Source organism: Triplophysa rosa, linkage group LG6 (genome assembly GCF_024868665.1).
Source record: "Triplophysa rosa linkage group LG6, Trosa_1v2, whole genome shotgun sequence".
Taxonomy (NCBI): domain Eukaryota; kingdom Metazoa; phylum Chordata; class Actinopteri; order Cypriniformes; family Nemacheilidae; genus Triplophysa; species Triplophysa rosa.
Genome location: NC_079895.1, coordinates 16,606,099 through 16,626,801, shown reverse-complemented (window position 1 = coordinate 16,626,801; position 20,703 = coordinate 16,606,099). Strand labels below are relative to the sequence as shown.

Here is a 20,703-nt window from a genome sequence, read left to right as displayed (position 1 = left end):
AAATCCCAAGCTCGAAAGAGGTTGCGAGTAGTGTTGTCAAAAATATCGATATTTCTATAAGTATCGATACTGAAGAATCTGAAACGGTTCCAATACCCATGTCCCACGTATGGATATCAGCTGTGCTCTCCCGCTCTCTTTCTCTTTTCCGACAGTGAGTTAACACACACTGCACGTGAACGCATAACAACAGAGCCCCGCCTCCTCTCACATACTTGACTCGTTTGTGGCAGTTAAATCGTGTTTATGTTAGAAAAGATGGCCAGTCTCAGTAACACATCTGGCGTGGTGCACGCTCGTTATGCTTCCCGTGTTTACCATAGCGATCCATGTATGTGCGCTGATCAATAATTTTATCCACTCGTTTTATTCGCCCTGGTTATATGTTGTTTATGTTAGTACAGAGTCTCCGCAACAGTTCTCATGTTTAATGCACGCGTTTCTGTCTTTATGTGCGCTCATCAATGATTTCATCCACTTGTCTCGTTCGCTCCGGTTAATTTGATGTTTGAAATAATGCTGGTGCGAGTAAAGTCTCCGCAACAGTTCTCGCGTGTGATACACGTTTGCACTCCAGTGTTTACCATAGCGCTCTATGTATGTGCGCTGTTCAATGATTTCATCCACTCGTCTCATTCGCTCCGGTTAAAAGTTGTTAATGTTAGAAAGATGTCCAGTGCGGAGTCTCTGCAACAGTTCTTGCGTTTAAGTTTGCGTTTCTGTCTATATGTGCGCTGATCAATGATTACAGTATGGGCCTATGTGAATAAAAGCCAATTTAGCCAAATAAAAATGTAGGCTATTAACTAACATTAACGAACAATGAATGAGCAATACATTTGTTCAAGTATTTATTAATCTCTTTTAAATGTTAGTTAAAAAATACAACTATTTATGTAAGCTCCCCTGTTGAAAAATCCAGTATAGGTTGGGTAAGGTATGTTTTGATCGATGCTGGTTTGATCTTAAACCAGCTAAGAACCATCTTAAATCAGCATATGACCATCTTAAACCAGCACATGAACAGTTTAAACCAGCACAAACCAGCAAACCAGCATCAAAACATACCAAACCAGCATAGGCTGGTTTTTTCAACAGGGTCTGGTCCATTAATACTGACAAATACAACTTTGATTTTAAATAGTAAATGTATTCGTAAAATTAACATTAGATTAACAATTAATAAATAATGTAAAAATATATACCTCATTGTCTAGTCTTGTTCAATTTAACTTCAAATAAAAATTAAAAAGGCTTATATTGCTATTGCTTGTTGGGGCCTTATTGCTATGGCAGTTTATTCCCTGTGGTATCGAAAATGGTATCGAATATCGATATTTTTTTAGGTATTGAATCGAAGTTAGAAATTCCAGTATCGTGACAACACTAGTTGCGAGTCTCTGAATGGCCAGTGCGCGTTCTGTCACCAGCCTGGCTGTCATTCGAGTAGAGTCGAAGACCGCTCCTAGGAACGAATTTCTTTGACTGGGAGAAAGAGCGCTCTTGGCGAAGTTGATCCTGAGCCCCAGGCATTCTAAGTGGCTGAGGAGAAGGGACCTGTGGGACCGTAGCTCATCCTCTGACTGTGCTAGAACGAGCCAGTCGTCGAGGTAGTTCAGAACGCGCATTGCCTTCCGTCTGAGAGGGGAAAGAGCAAAGTCCATGCATTTCGTGAAAGTGCGAGGAGCTAGGGACAGCCCGAACGGTAGGACTGTGTATTGATAAGCAGCCCCTTCGTAGGCGAATCTCAAGAATCGTCTGTGATGGGGGGCTATCTGGATGTGGAAGTATGCGTCTTTCAGATGCAGGGAGAAGAACCAGTTCCCTGGGCATATTTGCGAGAGGATCTGTTTGAGTGATCATTCTGAAACGCAGTTTCATGAGGGCGCGGTTCAGAAGTCTGAGATCGAGGATGGTGCGGAGACCGCCATCCTTCTTTGGCATGAGAAAATAGCGGCTGTAGAAGCCTGACTCGGCCTGGGCTGGGGGAACCGTCTCTATGGCTCCTTTCCCCAGTAAGTTCTTCACCTCTGTGCGCAGGATGTGCGCGAAAACGCGGAGGCCTGCGAGCGAACTGAAGTGTATAGCCTCTTGCTATTATCCCCAGAACCCAATCCGATACCCCGGGGATGGCCTGCCAGGCCTCGGCCTGTGTGGCAAGGGGTTGAATGTTTTGTGGGGGCAAACCGCCTGTTGGGGGTTTGATTCCTGTGGTAAGAGGAAAATTGCTCTTTTTCTGTCAAAGTTTGTGTTTTATAATTTTTTCCGCTAAAACAGCGGGTTGCAGGGCGGGCGCTAGAACGGGCCCAACATTTACAACATGACAACAGAACGGGGTGCTTGGGCGCTGAATAGAGCTCGTTTGGAGGGAGGTCCAGCTGCGGCGAGACCTGGTTCCTTCCTCTTCCTCACCTGAGTCTCAGGGCGGAGCCTGAGGCGCAGGGTCCAGCGTGATCTTGGGCCGGGGTCCCTGGCGTTGAGGGTGAGGGAAGCGTTTTCCAGAGCGGGATTGCTGGCGGGTTTCTGCTTTCGGCGCCGTCTGCGTAGCAGGGGGAGTGATTCTCACTGGCTGCTGTGTAGGCGCTGGCTTAGGCCGGGTAGATGAGGACTTGGAGCCTGGTCGTTTCAGCAGGAAGTGTTTCATGGCCTGCGAAGACTTCTGCGCAGCCTTGAAGCATTCTGCGAAGCTCTCCACCGCGGGTCCAAAGAGGCCCGTGGGAGAGATCGGAGCGTCGAGGAAGGGAACTGTGGCAAGGGGGGCTTTGTTCAGCACGGTCTGCACCGAGAGGGAGAGGCGGGAGAAGAACAGTGAATAAGCAGATCAAGCGCATATTAAAAACACCTGCTTCTCATTGTAGTAATTGGCGAGGAGACGGTTAAAAGCCGGACAACCAGAGACGGGAGGCAGAGAGAGAGACCGGCTGGGAACCGAGAAAGTGTCTGAGAAGAAGCCGCTGAGATGTTGCGTCCAGGACTGGAGTATTGAGAGTGCTTACTGAAGAAGTTTACAGTATTTTGTTACGGTGCAGCAGCACCATTAAGATTTGTTGTTAATAAAGTCTGACCTCGGTTTCCCAGCCACGCCGACCCCGACTCCTTTCTTCCAGTATTGTTGAACCGCGTCACATTGGTGCCAAAACCCGGGAGGAAGGAAGGACATGCTGTCAAAGAGCCCTCGCCGCCGAGCGAGTTGGGCAGCGCAGACAAAGGACGTCCGCCAGCGGCTGCCCGAAGCGGTGGTGCCGGAGAGAGAGAGCTTGACGGGGGACGAAGACCTCGCTGCCGTGCTCCTGGGCCGAGGTGGGGTGGCGGCCATAGAGAAGGGAGCGGAGGAGTTCAGGCCGTTTGCCGTGGGCCGGAGCCTGCTGCTGTCCACCGGGAAAAGGGGGAAGAGCAGGGAACGGACAACTCGCTGCCGGCTGCCTTCGGGGGGAAGCCATCGCCGGCCGCCAGGAGACGGAGGAGGATCGGGTCGCCCCGGAGTAGGGATGTAACGATTCACTCAGCTCACGATGCGATGCGATGCGATTCACGATTCTGATCTCACGATGCGATTTATTCACGATTTACTCACGATTTATTTTGAAAAAATGAGTTGAAACCAATTAGAAATGAACAACGTCCCTTGCATTATTTCTTAAATGCTTCACGTTTCTTTGTATGATAAAATAATGTTTTATTTCAAATAACAAAACTAAACTGCAATTTTATAACAAATTAATAATAGAAAAAGTCTCTTTAATATAAACAAACTAATACTGTCTGTGCTTTTCTTGGATTTTTTTGCATTTAAGAAATATCAGCATCCACGTTTAGGTTTGCAGTGAAAATAGCAGCCCCTGCTGTTCAAAAAATGTATTGCGATTCAGTTCAAGCCTCAACCGATTTGAATCGTCGCTCATTATAACCGATTTTCAACCGGCTCACGGTGAATCGTTACATCCCTACCCCGGAGCGTCCCGCACCACCGCATAGCACCGCGAGGAAGAGCCTCTCGGCTGGGCTGAGGACCGAACAACAGCGTGTCAGGGAACCAGACTATTTTTTTTCCCTCTCTCCCCTCTCTTGTCCCTGTCGCTCGGGGTGCTCCCGGCTCCATTCTCTCGTCTCGTCGGTGCATACCCCCAGGCGCTGGGGCTCTCAAGGAGGGGCCCCTGTGGGGGAGTAAGCACAGGCGCGGTGGTACCCCCGGCCTGTGATGGGCGATGGAGGCATGTAGCGAGGAAGGCGGGACGAGAGCCGTGGGGCAGGAAGGCGGGGCCGGTGGCGTGAGTGATAATGAGTATCAGCTGTACGCGCACTGGTCCTGCATGCCTCATGGGGGAGCTCGGGAGCATAAGAGGACGAGCGATGGGACTGCCGAGGAGAGAGGACTGGGCCCGGAAATGTTAAGTTTTGTGTTTATGTTTGTGTGGCCAGCAGTCGTCTGTGAGGGGCTGCCGGCCTTTTACTTCCATATTATTGTTTGTTTATTTTTTATTAAAGTTTATTGTTAAATGTTCGCCGGTTCCCGCCTCCTTCCTTCCCGTTTTAGTGAGCTTTGCTACAGGAACCTTGTCAGCTTCCTTCATCTCCGTGAGCGTCAGCCATAAGTGGCGCTCGAGCACCACGCTACTGGCCATGGATCTGCCTATCGCCTGCCGCCTTGGTGGCGCTTGGAGCGAGATCAGTAGCACACGCTCAGACGGGTGGGCTACTTTCACCGTCTATCCAATGGCAGTGGTCTGACACAGGTGTGCGCCCACAGACTCATCGAGGAAAGGCAGCCTCTCGTAACCTTTTTCTTCTGCGCCGTCAATCGAGGTGAGAGTGGAGGAAGAAGAGGGTTGTAGACGAGCCGAATAGGGGGTGTGCCATGACCTGGTAAGTTCCTTGTGAACTTCTGGAAAGAATGGTGAAGTCCGCTGACGAGGGGCTTGATGGTGCCCCGGCAGGAACCACTCATCCAGGCGGCCGCGAGCGGGTTCTTCCGGAGAAGACCACTCCACGCCCAGCTCCTCCACAGCCTTGGTGAGTACCCGATAGAGCTTGGTGTCTACACCTGGCTTGGCCTCGCTGTGCTCTGTAGACAGCAAAGGGGCGGTGTCAAATGATGAGCTCGACAGCTTCTCCGTGTCTGAAGCTGCTAACGACATACTGTCATTTTCCCCGAATTCGCTTGCGCCAACAAGACCATATCACTGGCGGCGGCCAAGGGACGCTGGTCAGGTTGGGAGAAGTCGAGGCACGCAGTCACAGCCTGAGCCCGCTCTTATCCGAGTGCTTGGATCCTCTACCCCGCTGCTTTTTTCTCACAACCTCTTGCGAGGAAGAAAGCGGGAGGTCACGAGGAGCGGATTCGCTCTCTGAAAAGAAAGCAATCCGCGAGCGCAGAGAGGAGAGTCTCATGCTCTCGCAATGAGTGTGTCTTCGGCGTGGGAAACCCCCAAGCATGAGATGCACTCGCCGTGGCTATCAGCAGCGTGCAGGAAACCCCAGCAAGAGTGACAGGTATGGCACGGTATTTGAAACTACGCCGCAGGAAATTTGCTCAAGAAAATTTGCTCTTCTAGAGTCGCCGGATGGCGGCAGGGAAAAGACCGGCGCTGCTGAATAGCGAAGCTGCTGAGCAGGAGGTCGAATCCACTGTAGATGCTTTTCGACGGCGAATCAGTCAGTCTCGAGTAGCGAAGGTAGAGTCGTTCCTGAAAGAGAAGAGATCTGAGGACACTGCAGCGATGTGTCTGCTTATATAGCCATAAGCCCCGCCCCCATTGGCGGGCTCCATCGCCATAGGTTCGTGCAGCTTCGTTGCCATTGGTTTATGGCCATGCAGTTTCACTGTGTTATTGGAAAAAAGCTTCAGTCATTGGAGAAAAAGGAGTTTTCCCAATAGCATCCTGCTACGCAGTGCGAGTGAAGTATCGATAGGGAACCATAGTTAAGAATAAAAAGATGGCAATAAAAAGAAAAGACGGTATAGTCAGAATTGACATAAAGGGATTGGACTGACTGTAGGCCTTGTAAAATGCCGGATGAGAAACAGAAATCTTGCTAAAGGTGTGCGTCCGATCTAGGTGCTGCTGGGTTAACAGAGACGGCAATCTTGGCACTTGAAAAGATCTGAGAGGGCTTCTGGGTATTTTTAGAGTGATTTAGAGCTCTTGACATTAATTATTATGATAACACTGCAGCTCTCACAAATTGAACGGGAACGGTGCCACACACGCGTCTGCCATACTCAGTTTTCTACTTTTTCTAAACACTGAGATTCAAATCTTCATTAAGGTTATTTCCCTTTCTACCATTTCGCTCAAATTGATACTGTTCGACTCTTACATGAAGATGGACAGGGTGCATTAATAGAGACCATCGCCTCTCCTCCTCTAGTTTGTGGGGAAATTGAGTGGAAAGGATGAGCGTGTGATAGTGCTGTCAGTATCATAATGAAGGCCTGGACGTCTGTAAAACTCAAGCCATCATGGACATGCTTGTGTGAGTCCACAGACTTGTATCCTTGTTGTCAAGGTTAAACATGCCACACACTCAAGTTGTGTCTCAGGGTGACGTGCATTCTGGGGCTATTGTGATGTCATCGCACACCCAAGCTTAAACTTTGTGGTCTATGGTGCCTCCCACTGGCTGGGGTCAGCAATGCTTGTGCATTTATTTGCCATGTACAAGTTCACTTAAAGTATATAAAATATTGACTTGGCTATACGTGCATATGGACCCTGCTTGTTTGGTAGTTACTGTAATACATAAGTATTCGCTAAGTTTTTATATCTTTAATCTCTTTGCAGGTAATTCCCAGATGGGGGCTACCATAGTAGACGCCCTGGACACCCTCTACATTATGGGCCTCCATGACGAGTTTAAGGACGGCCAAGAGTGGATCGAACAAAACCTGGATTTTAGTGTGGTAAGTGGACCAGAGTGATAGGAGTGCTTACACAAGCTCACCAAAAATTCCAAAGGTGGACAAGATGCTGTAGCTGATACTGTTATACATCAATATTTATTATTTATCAATAATTTATTTAATGTGATCCTCATTTCTTTACGAAGGAATGTTCACAACCTTTTGGTAGTTGAGGTTGTGTTAAAATCAAATAATTATTCTGAAAACTTTGGATAAGCCCCCCTTTGTTTTCTTTTAGATGATGTAGCACCTGGAGACGTGTTTTAGAGGTTTAGAGGCAAGTCTGTCTGTTCTTGTTTATAGACACAGTTATTTCTCAGGACGCTGTTGTTTCACAGTGGTAAGCAGCTTATTTTGGCAGACAACTGACTCAGCTGTAATAACAATAGTTTGACACCCCGTACGTGACTCTCCGTTTTTGATCAGATCGTGGTGGCGCTCTGAGGAATAACGTTTGTTGAGAAACTAATAGATGTGACACATCGCGGTATCCAGGAGACAGGACTGGCGCCATGGAAACAATGTGAACCGGCAGAGCTGTGCCTCTAGAATTAGCCGGTGATGTTGAGGAAAAAATGGCAGACAAAAGAGAAGTCAGAGAATGAAGCAGGGCGGGCGAGTGGCCCCAGAGGCCCAGTGTCTCCTGCTCTCCCTCTGTGTCTGCATTCACATCCTGACCCGTTAATGGGATTTCTTCCTCTCCAGTTTCTCTCCATTTCCCTATCGGCTGTTTTTCCATCAGATATGGAGAGCCTTTATTCTGCTCTCAGCCTCTGCGTCTTTTAGAAGATTTGGCGACGGAAGACAGTTTATGTTTATCCACAGAATAATTCCTCACCCTGCTGTTGCTTTTCATAATAAGGCAACAAAGCAGGTCTGCATGTATGGCCATCTATATAGACGATTTTATTTTGGAATAATCATGTAAACTGTTCATGCAATAGCGTACATCAGCGGTACACTACTGTATTTACTTTCTTTGAAGATTGAGATTATTAATTGTCTGCAAATTTATGTTGTTGGTTTTTCAGAGTGTACTGCCTTATTTGCTCTCAGAATTGTAAAAAAATATATCAGTCATAATATCTTGGTAGGTTAAAAAAAAGCATGAATGATGTTTGAAAGCTGTTTAAAAGTCATTATTTTTCAGTTCTAATTGTTGATGCTATTGGCTCAATGAAACGCTTCACTTTTAAATAGACTCCTAATATGCGTTTCATTTTCTCAGCCCTACATTTACATTTATGCACTTGGCAGGCGCTTTTATCCAGAGCGACTTACATTGCATATACTATACATTTGCTTCTGAGTATGTGCAATCCCTGGGATCAAACCCATGACTTTGGCGTTGCTAGTGCCATGCTCTGACTACTGAGGAAAGCGTATATCTATTTCATAAAGCGTTCTAATAAGGAACTAAAATCTACTACAGAGATATCACCACTATAGTTGGGTATCAACTTTTACCTTCAGGCAGGTACAGGGTGCCACATCACAGACGCAAGAAATGTGAATGCTTTGTTGTTCAGTTCATTTTTTTATTATTTTTATTTTTTCCATTTTTATTGTCACTAGACACAGTGTCATATGTCTTCTAGTTGAGTTTGACGGTGTACATTTGTCATAAAATCATTTCTGATACGTCACATAATGCGATGATTGAGGTGGACACAAAGTGCCTGATACACGCATTTCCTCTGCATGACTAGTTGCAAAGTCGGTGTGTAAGGCATAGCCTTTGAGCCTATAGAGTGACCTGAATGAGCTAAGATAGTGGAGAGCTATGTATTTTAGATCTCCTTGGTTGATAACATTGAAGACAGTAGAGATATAAAGCACGAAGTATTGGTGTGTTGAACCTGTTATCGTCATTTTATAAATAAACTTAAAACTAGATTGTCTAGTTTTAGTCGGTTGAAAAGAGCTGCAACACCTTTTGTATGTTAAAAACTGGGTAATAACATACTGTTATGTTTAGGATTTCCTAGACCCGCTTATTCCCTTTTTCATACTTCTTTATCTCTCTCGCTCAGTCTCTGTCTCTCTCTCGCTCGGTCTCTCTCTCTGTCCCTGCTTCTGTTGTGATGATGGATGAGGCTGTCTGCTATCAGCATTAATCGCAGCTGTTAAACCAAAAACTGTATTAATGTACCTTGGTCAGGGAACGGTCATATCTATATTAATCTGGTTCACGTTCACTTCTGTCAGAAGTAATAGACATGTGAAATGAATGCTAAGTGAAAGTGGTTGTTTAAAGCATGTTCTTGTCTTATCAAATTAAACGTACTCAGTGTAACATGCTTTATTTTCAGAACGGGAAAACCTGCTTATAATTCATGAGCAGCATACAAAAAAACAGGTGCTGTTTTAGGCATTGAGGATTATGGGATTGTCAGAGGGTTGAATAAGGTTTAGGGAGCTTGTACAACCATCCCTTGTAAATTCCCTCTGTTTAGGTGGTTTTGCTGTGTTGGTTGAAACCATTCCTTTGCTACATTGATCAAGAATAAGTGATTTTTGGTTTGTATTTTCGTGTGATTTATTGCTGGTTATGTGGGATTTTTGTTGGCATGCAGAGCATTGTTTTAACCAAATGAAGGTTGAGGTTTACAAGATAGATGTATAGATGGTTTCATTGGACACACACGGCTGGCCCGATGTTAACTTCCACCCTGTGTTTTTTTATCAGTCTTTATAACTATTTGTATTATATTTAATATATATTAATGTTTTAGTTTATATATCAATTGTAATAAAATAATCTTCTCTGTTGTTATTGATTCTTTTCAGAGGTCTACTGGAAGTTAAGTTTGGGCCATAACGTTTGTTTATGTTGTTGCTGTTTGTTAACATCTATATAGATGTTAGACGTTGATAAATATACACACACTGCATTTTAAGCGGTTATTGAGTTGATTCTGATGTAAAATTTATGTTTATATGAGAATGTTATTGCATGTTATATTTAGTAGTTAGAAACAACATTGGTACATTTAAAAGTGAAGTATTTAAAGGTGCCAAAGAATTCATTGATACAATATGTTAAATTGTTCTCTGATATCTACATAGAAGGTATGTGGCTTTATTAAGTGCCAAAATAATCCAGAAACGGGTTTACATGTCCATTTACAACCCCAGGATTTGTCCCTAGAATGAAAAGGTCTGTTATTACCTTATTTGGAAGGATCATGAATATTAATGTTGAGCTCTGCTCTGATTGGCTGTTTCTCTGTTTTCTCATGCCACTAGCTCACACAGCAAACAGATCGCTACTGTCAGGCGTGAAATGGAAGAAGTGGATAAGATCACTGCTTACTGCTTGCTGCAGGGGTTCTAATGGCAATATAGTCGGAATTGCCCCCTTCTTAAATCAGTATCAAAACGCCTAGCGAAGCCTGCTTGATATTGTGCCAGGTTCGAAAAACTGTCCCTTTCACTTTCGTCACGTGACTCACGCTGCTCTGTGCTTCAAATTGCATTGTAAACAAATATAAAAAAGGCTTAAGGGGCATATAAACGTTCACGATACCGATCAGACGCGTCAGACTTTATAACTGTGCAGCTGGCACTGTTTAAAGAAGCTGCGCAGCTTGCGTTGTATAAAGAAGACGCGCATGAGTTTATAACTGAGAAGCTTGTACTGTACAGATGACACACGCCTGACTTTATAACTGCCCTCTTCGCGCTGTATAAAGAAAATGTGTCTCTGCGCAGCTCGCGCCTAGACGCGCCTCACTTCATAATGTAGACATCGTCCGATGCCAGTTTGGTAGACACCGCCCAACCCTACTCACAATACCTGTAGAACTTCCGATGATTCAGCTGTTCACGTCTGGCTGGCCTATAACATGGGCGTGTATATGCAACGTTGGGGGCGTACATCCCAACTGTAACGTCACAGTCGGTGTTGGCCTCTTTTTCAGTGGTCTTTTGCATGTTTACGATTTACACAAAAAGGAGGGAACAATAGTGTTTGAGGCTCACGATATGTCATTTCCATGTACAGACCTCTTATTATTCATCTATGCCTAGGTAAATACAGTTTCCATTCTATGGCACCTTGTATAAACCTGTCAACCTGTATACAAATATTGCTTTGGCTGGCTGGTCAGAATCTGCATATTTTTACAGTGTTTACACTTTCTGATGGGTTTTTTAGTTGTCATAAAAATGTTAAATGTTGAAAGCACATTTACCAGTTAAAGAAATGAGGGCTATTTCATCACCTACTGCCTAGAAAGAAAGCAAACTTGATCTAAGAAGGACAAACCGGGGAGAAGCTCAACAACAAAAAGACATTAGAGTTTGAGGAACAGACGCGTCACTGGGGTTCAGCCGGCAGATACATTGAATTTCATCATCAGTTTCATCATCAGCATTGTGGAAACTTTTAGATGCTGACTTTATAGGCAGTTTAGATAAAAAAAAAACACATCTAGGGCTATGTTCATACTTGGCGTCTTTTTAGAAGCTACCAGCGTCTGCTTTACATTATTATCCTATGGAGTAAATCGTGTTTTCAAAAAAGTCCTGAGCACTTTTTTAAATGCCTCCGCCGGTGTCTTTTTCTGCAGGTCAGAGCATCTTTTCAAGTTAAAATAGTTAAACTTTTCTGCAAAAAAGCCCTACTGTACATCAAGCACCTTTGTGACAGCTGACCAATGACAAGCGAGACCTGTCGTTTCCATAACAACAAGAACAACATGAGAGGGAGGTGATTGGTGGAGCAGGATCAAGCTCGAAAAAATTAAATGGCGGCCGAATTGCTGGTTGGAGCACAGTTTTGTATAAATTAAAGTTTAATTTCCAATTTCAATAACTTTTGATTTACATTTCCAGCGAGAAACTAGTATTGTAGTTTTTTTACAACTTTTGATTGGTTGTTGCCTAAGCTTTCGGATGGAGCCATGGAGAAGTTGCCGGTAGATAGACGGCTACTGTTGCAGCTGTTGTTATAGCAACAAAAGACGCCCTCGGCTGCTATTTGTAACCACAACTCTGCCCCTTTTTTTTTTTAAAGATGCCAAGGGTGAACACGCCCTAAAACTGTCAAACATGAAGAGAATTTTCCATTCTGTGTAAAATGCACTATAATCTAATAAGAAATGCATGAAGATTGCTATAAATTTCACCTGAATAATGTAATAAAGTGACTTTCAGAATGCCTAAGGGTCCTCTCTTTAATGAAAATAGTTTGAAGAATACAACATTTTTACCATGTTTTTCAATACCTTTGCTTTTTGAACAGTGGCATGTTTCTTTAGTCAATTTCAGAGTGATTCCAAACGTGAATAGTAGTTTATCGGCTTTGTTTGTTTAAACCTTTTCTTCTTAATTCATTTGTATCTCTTTTTCCCTTCTGTTTCTACAGAATGCAGAAGTATCTGTCTTTGAGGTCAACATCCGCTTCATCGGAGGCCTTTTGGCTGCGTATTACCTATCTGGACAGGAGGTTTGTTGTCATTGCATATTAACTTTTTTGGTCTGTGTGTTCCTTCGCTGCATGTATGATATGGTTTAGTTCCATTTGTCTGGCCCATTTCTTTATTTGTTAACAAAAAAACGATGAAGAGAATGTTCTGTGCTAAATGAGACTGTGACATGTTAACCTGGCTTAGATTTGTGAATTGTTGTTGGCTTGAGAACTACTGAATCAGATTTGTGGTTTTGTGAGCTGGTTTAACAGATTGATTAAAAAGTCTTGATCAAAAGAACTATTCATGAATGAATCTTATATTTGTACCATTTATATGTAAATTTGGTGTGTTTTCAGGCAGCGCTGTTGGTTCAGAGAAGTAATAACAGGCTTTTCAAAGGAAAAAATCTCTTTCTCCAGCCCATGTTAATTACTCCCCCAGCACCTTATCTGCTTATAGACACTAATGGAGAAGGGCAGACATCTTCTCTCTTTCCTCCATCAATGGGCTGCATATCTCTACCATTTCATATCACAATGTTCTCCTCTTAGTCTGAAGGTGAAAATGCAAAGAAATTAAACTGCAGCCATGCGGCACGACCTCTCCTCTGCTTCGTACACTTCATTAGATGAGTTAAGATACTGGACGCACAACTCTCCACACCTGCATACTAAGTCATTGCGCTTGTCTGTCCCCTGCCTGCGTCTCTGTCCCCTAGTGACCCTTTGTTCCATCCGTTAAGTGTTTTGACATGCCTAATGTCTTAGTCCTCTGCGCGGTCACATTGTTTATTCTGAGGTCTTTTTTATTAAACCTTTGCTACAGGGCCTAATGCACTAAATAATGTAGATGTGTGTTGCTTAAATTGGTTGGTTGGTTGTTGCTGGCATATAGTTATTTGTACTGCAAGTATATTCCTTCCTTTCCCATTTATTTCTATTGGGATTTTCACAGTTTTGCATTGTTGCAAAGCTGCTTTACATATATTACATGTAAAAATATATATATGTACATGAAGTATAATGGAATGTATACATTAACAGTAATTATTGAGTGGGGCCAAGTGTCATTGAATAAAAAGTCACACCTCTTCGATGGTAGATTTACGGTGAGCCGTGTGACAGAAATTTGGAGTACGTGATGAGGGAGAGAAAGTAGATTTTAAGATCTATGGAAGTACATGAAAAACAGCTCATGTGCTGTAGTGTCCTGAATGATGCAGTGGAGGTTGTGAAGTTTCCTCAGAAGAAGCTGATTTGAAGAAGACAAAGAAGTCTATTCTTCTATCAGCACTGTAGGTTATCTCTCCTGTGCAAGAGCACATCCTCCATCCTTCTCACTGCAGCCTGTCAGGTGGCTCCAGCAGAACCCCTGCACAGTGATGGATGGTGTTTACTTTTCTGTCCTCTCCTCCACAAGCGTTTGATCCTATTGCCTTCTCTTTCTTCATCCTCTCCTGCATCTCATTTCAACTTGTTTCTTAGGGCGTTTTCACACCTGTGTATCGATTGCTTTGTTCCGAAACCGGGGGTTAATTCGCTACAATATTTAAATTTATTTTAGTTCGGTTCGCATTCACAAGGCAATATTTCCAAACGGACCAAACTTTGTTAATAAAAGTCACGTGCGAGTAAACTCTCATTCGATTGGTCAGAGTGCATCTGTTTATTTTCCGGCCGATAATGAGCGAGGAGAAGGACGAGAGAGAACCAGGCCTGGATTTATGTTATGTTTTATTGTGTTTGTGTGGCCGGCAGTCGACTGTGAGGGAGCTGTCAGCACTTTACTTTCGTTTTGTTGTTTGTTTGTTTTATTAAAAGTTTGGTTTAACGTTCGCCGGTTCCCGCCTCCTTCCTTCCTTACTTTGAACATTGTTACAGGGAGCCATTAGCAAAACAATCCCTTTTGCGTCACGCAACTTTACATAATTACCCATCATACATTGTGATACAGTCTGGTTCGTTGGTCCGTTGGGTCGGATGGCTTTCACACGTCTAGCGAACCGCTCCAGAGTTCGTTTGCAATCGGGTCGAGACCACCTTGTTCAGGCGGTCTCGGAGCGATTGTTTTGGGGCGGATCCTAGCGCGATTGCCGTGTTCACATATGCGTAAACGAATCGAACCAAGAGAGAAAACGCACCAGGTTCCGAAACAAACCCTTATGTGTGAAAACGCCCCTAGCTCTCCTCTCACCTGCATCTCATTCTGCTCATTCCTGAGAAGTGGACTGAATAATGGTCAGTGGCGTAAAACCATCAAAATTTAAGAGCAAAGTTATTTTTCTGTTAAGCTCACTGTACTGTAATAATATATTTTCGGTATACTTTTGGTTAGGATTGCACAGACTATTTTGATAGTGTTGTGTCACTACTAGTTGACTCAGTCCAGGGTAAAATCTGTGAAGGTAAATCAGATGAGAATCTCTGCTCTTAAAGGAAATCGAAACGTTTGTCATCACCCTCAGGCTCTTCAGGAGACGAAGAACAATATTTTCGAAGAATGTTTGTAACGAAACAGTTCTGGGGCACCATTAACTAAGTAGGGAAAAAACTACTGCGGCGGTCAATGGTGCCCCAGAACTGTTGGTTGCAGACATTCTTCCAATGTTCTTTCTGTTCTGCAGAGCTTGAGCAAATAATGACACCATTTTTATTTTAGGCTGAATTTTGGAAATTAGGCTATTTTCTAAGTTGAAAATTAGTTGTTAATGTATTCCTGCAGGTGATATTGGTGATGCACAGTATGTCGATGATATTGTTTCTTTAGCAGAACGGTAAAGAAGAGGTCTGAAACGGTGGTCCTTGGTGATTCATAAAATTACGATAATAACTCTAAAATTAGGCTTTTTTTGTCAGCAACTGTGCTTTGGAAAAGTACGAAGATGGAGATGATGAGAATGGTAAAAAAAAGTTTAGCAAAGGTGTCCATTCAGCAAGCTGTCATCATTAGAGGAGAGACACATGACACATGACTGATGAATGTGAGCACTGTGAGTTTCTCTGTGCATTGCCGATGTTTTTTTATTTGCTCAATTTGTTCTTTTTTAGACCTTTAAATTAAAATGGGGCTTTTCCGTTTCAGCAGTTTAACTTTTCCTGCTCTGTTATGTAGTTCACCTCAAGCCATCTGATCTTTGGCATCTTATGTCTGAACAAGCAAGCAGAAAAGTTGGATTCAGTTTATGATCGTAAAAGTGGCTGGCCTTAATAATTGTTAATAAATTCTGATAGGAACTTGCATTTTTTATTGATCTTGCTTTTTCTGTTTCTCATTTTCTCTTTCGTTTTTTTCTTTTAACAATTTAAATCGCTTCCTGTCAGGTCTAACAGAATTTTTCCAATGGGTCTACACAGTGCATTCACCCTTTGGGAAGATGAATGAATGAATGAGGCATTTATATAGCGCTTTTCTGTGGATTGCTGTACACCCAAAGTGCTTTACAATCATATGAGGGGGGTCTCTCCCCTCATATAAGATAAGATAAATCCAAACATACTTTCTGTGAAATCTTTTTGTGAAAATGAAGTGAAATTTATTTTCCTTGCTACTGTAAATGTTCAGACATTTAGGTCGTTCTTATTTAAACCGATATTAAACAGGACAGGCTCATTTGTTTCCTTCAGCTTTAACAGCCAAATTACTGCGTGAATCTGTACTTTTCCCCAAACACGGGGCTGACGGAGGATTTATTTCAATACTTCAAGCTGAATGAGATCATGGGCTGTGAACGAACACAACAGGCAAATGTTTGTTCTTTATCTTTATTTGCACATTTATTAGAGCAGTGATGGTGAGGAAACGGTGTTTACTTCAGACATTATGCTCAGTAAGAATGAAGTAGCTGGCTTCCTCTCTCTCTCTGAAGTCTCGGAAGATGTGCTGTCCTGTTGTTGTATAATCTTCACAGTGCTAGTGAATATGCGGTGTCACATTAGGGAGCAGCACACTCTTCTGTTGTCAAACACAGATCTCATCAAAGGCAGAACAGAACCGCAGCCCCGGGCCCAAGCGGAGGCAGGATAAGGACAGAGATTTGATGGATGAGAAAATGTTTGTCAGCTACTTATCTGCATGTTTGGTGTGCTACAAACTTTGGTCGTGCCGTCACCCGTCGAATTCCCCTTTAGAGTACGAATCACTCTGGCCTTTTTCTTGGTGTGTCGCTGTATTGCTTGGTTGGTAGATAAGAAACTTTTAAGGTGTCCAAGGAAAACTGTGGGAATAGCCAGAAAGTAGCTTTTGAGTTTTATGACCTGTTAATATTACATAAGCGGCTGGTTTTTGGCGCTGTACCAGCGATATTAATTGTTTGTTTTGACATCCCAGGTGCAGTTCTGTTGGCCACACACATCAGAAGGTAACATAAGACACAGCGTATGCTGTCCGAGCTGAAAACTAAACCAAGGCTTTGTTTTATTTTAGGAGAATAAAGCCTATTTAAAGGTCATTACGTTTGTTCTCAAATTGCATTCTGGATGCATTCTACAAGCATTATGTAGCATTAATGCAGTGAAAAATCAATAAACAGTACTTTTGCAGCATTTATTAATCTTGGTAATAGTTAATTTTGTTTTCATTGTTAGTTTATGTTTATTCATTTTTTATGCAGAATATACTATAGATAGTACTGTGTAAAGTTTCAAAACAAATCCTATAAATCCTGTAATATTTTCAAAAATAAATGCTATGAATAGTTTGTATTTATTATTTAACATTGATATTTTGTACTGACGCACCTGAATTAAATATCATAAAATGGCCATCTTAAGATCAATTTATTTTGTGAAACATCTTACGTGGTTGAAACTTTTGCATACAACTGTGCATTTTTAAATTATGCAATAGATATAAAATCCATTCTCTGTAAACACTGAGTTCTGAGGAATGTGTTTATGCTTATTTATATCCATGCCATGTAGACTCTGTATCTCTTGCATACTCTTCTAAAGCTGTGCGGTTTATTTATAAACCAGGAGAAATCATTTTAAATAAAGGCAGAAAATGTGTTTGAAATGTAAATGTAAAAACGCACTGACGATCCCTATTTGCTTTGAGGATATGAGCCGCTCTCGGCTAAAAGCGCATAAACATCCTCCCAGACGGCATCCTAATTTCTTCATTAGACGTCTGCTCCGATGCTGCCGTCTGATTGGATGCGTTTGCGTGGGATTGGCCGTGTTGGTGTCAGCCTTGATTGGCAGCCCCCGATAATGTTGCCATGAGGACAGAGAGAATAAACACAAGGAAGAGGGGTTCGTCATAAAAGGCTTCAGATGCACAAACAAACCGAGTGCCAGCGAAAGAGAGAGAGAACAGAAATCCAACATTAACCCCAAACCCTCTGTACAAACACTCATTCCCTCCATCTCCAATGTGTTCTCCATACTCTTTTTATATGCCTCCATTACAGGTTTATGAAACATTTCGGGCTGAGGGCACCTTAGTGTGTGTGTGTGTGTGTGTGTGTGTATGGAGTTCAGAAGCGGTTTCATAGGGAATGTCCAGGCTTAGATCCTCATATGTGTAATAACAGGATCAGCTCTGGCACTTATGATCCGCATCAACCAGATTAGACTTCAGCGTCGGGATCTGCATTCTGGGAATAACACAGATTCACTCACTCACATAAACACACACCGGTCCAGAGAGTAATCCTGAGGGGAGCGCTCGTTCAGCCTAAATTAGCTCCTCTCACAGTCCGGCTCACTTTTTCTGTTTCTGTCTTCTCTACCTTCTTTTTTTGTTCCCGTACATTTTTTTTTTGCTGTACCAGATGTAAATTGCACTGGCTGTTTGCAACATTGCGGTCTGGTGGAATCTTAGAAAACTACCAAACAGGCTTTAATATTTTTGAAATTCAATCCAAATTATGACATTTTCCAATATGTCAATCATTTCTCTCCCCACTATTTCCTGTGTTGATATATATATATATATATATACAGCCATTTCAAAGACCATTTTCAGTTTTTGTAAATATACTATTTTACAAGTATGTGTTTGGGTAAAATGAAAATATTTTCCCCCAATTTCAAATAAAAATGTTGTTTTGATTTTAGAGAATGTAAACTGAAATAACAGAAAAAAATGCACTAAAAAATATTTTTTCAGACCTCAAATACTGCAAAGTTCTGAATACTTCATATTCACTTTTAAGTCAACAGTCAAATTTCTACATGTATTTGGGAAAAGTAAAAAAATTGTGATAACCTAAATTTTTATCACAGTTTTCATTGCGTCTTGCTGTCAGTCTTTCACATTGTTGGATGACTTGTTACTCCTGATGTTTGATTTTGTTAAAATTCAGCAGACACTGGAATGGAATGGATTTTTTTCTACGGCGTCACATGTTGTTTTATAAAAGCATACTGTATTTTCTCGATAAAATACACTGGTGTGCAAATAGCATTTTTTTTCTTTGTTCCCTTGTCTTCCTTTCTTCAAAATTGTTGTTTTATTTCGCTGGACCTTCATGTAAACACAGCATTGTGGCATTTCTGTTGTCTGAATGCTGTTTCAGCTCATTCTAATAGGCTCTGCGTAAACGTCTGCTAGACTGGCTGAAAATAGAAACATCAGCATGAACTCTAAAAAGATTAGGCCTTTTTTCTGCACTCTTCATTGTATCTTCCCCTAAAAAAACAACAATACTCAACTGCACAACTCCAGCTCTGACACGAGCAACAGATCTTACCCTACTTCGAAACGCCCGTCTCTCTCTGAGTCATAAGGAAGAGACGTTTTTCAGCCATTTCTGCACAGAAGCACCCAGTGGGATTGCAGAGCTGTAGTCAGATAGTCTCCAAGAAATGATGGTGACACAGAGGAGCTCTGGAAAATGAGAACTATTGATCGGTGCATGCTTGACATCTACTCTACAGATCAGATAATAATTGCACTATTGCTTTGGGTGAAGTCGATCTTTTTGTGTGCCACTGGTATGTGCGTGGAACTCCTAAGTGTATAGAAAATTAGTTATTCACTGAAGATATGGGTATAACAGGTGTATGGGGTCATCGTAAAACTGGAAACAAAGTCAATATTAATTATTAATTAATTCATATTATTAATATTATCACTTTACATATAGCGCAGGATTTTATTTTATACATCAGGAATTATTGTAATTGTATGAAAAGTGAGCATTTTATACCAGAATGCAGCTTTGCTAGAAAGTTTACAAAAGAAAAGTATTTCATATTGTGCACTGAAGTACACAATAAAACCAGAAACATATTAGGAAAGTGAATTCGTGAGAATTTTCAGTTACTTTTCTTTCAGACATCAACCATCCATTTACGAGTTCTGAATTTGGCTCTGTCCACCAAAAGATGTTCTCCTTTTATTTTGTAAAGGCTCTGCTGTTAAGATGGTTAATGTACTGCAGTATTTTTGTAAAGCTGCAGCTGTCCGCAAAGGTTTTTAAGTCAAATTTTATGAGAGCAACAAACCTCACTGCAGCTTCTTGGATTTTCTGCAACAGTTGGTGTATAAACACGTGTGCTTTTTCTCTCTCTCTATCTCTCACTATTTGAGGGAGAATGCGCAGCTGGTTTCTCTCTGATGCGATGTGTGATATGATTCTTAGAGGAAAAGTCAAAAGCGTGAATTTTATGAAACCTTGAGACCCTGTCCAGTTCATATTTCAACCACGTCTCAGTCAAGCCTAGCTTTGGGACCAAGTTGTTTTGCATTGCGATGTTATTTACATGAAAATCCTCCTTTGCACTCCTTTGCATTACTATAATGCAATGTTTTTCATTGATGTAATAAATTGAAATTGTAAAATGAAAATTCAAAATAAAATGTTGAGTGAAGCAGCATTGATGGGCGTGCTCTTTCTCACGCTGACTGGTTGACACGCGTGGGTATGCTTTTCCGGGAGAATTGTCCAATAAGGGACTAAGAACCCGTGTTATGAAATGGGAATCCATGTTTGAAAAAAACTTTGTGAAATCTGTACAAACCTGAATCGAGCACAGAAATACTACGTCATACATTCAACTAGTTTTTTTTACAAGTTGACCATGTTAAGGTTGAGAAGCCAGCGCATTTAACACTGTAAAGAAGTCAGAATGCATGAAATAACATGTTCCCTTCGCTGTAATTACGACGTGGAGCATTGGGATCACAAGACGAGGGCAATGTACTTATTTTCTATGAAAATCTCAAATTTGACCAAAATCCCTATTTTTCACTTCTTTTTCCTGTAGCCTTAAAATTAAAATGTAAAAGTAAAAATTATACTGTGCGCTAGGGGTGACCCCGAATCATCGAAGATCCGATGCTTCAATAGGAGGAGCCTGATTCGACTAACTCACAGTCGAATCTTCGCAGAGGTGTTATGCAATGGGGATCATGCCATTTTGGTTATATGGGCAGTGG

The 20,703-nt window shown here is 42.2% G+C and overlaps 1 protein-coding gene across 1 annotated transcript in view; it reads left to right on the top strand.

Annotated features, from left to right (window-relative positions):
* Positions 1-20,703, top strand: part of man1a2 (mannosidase, alpha, class 1A, member 2) — a 106,868-nt gene that overhangs the window by 74,079 nt on the left and 12,086 nt on the right. The window contains exons 5-6 of the mRNA XM_057335510.1: positions 6,783-6,901; positions 12,273-12,353. Of these exons, the coding sequence (XP_057191493.1) occupies positions 6,783-6,901; positions 12,273-12,353 (200 nt within the window). The remainder of the gene's footprint in view (positions 1-6,782; positions 6,902-12,272; positions 12,354-20,703) is intronic.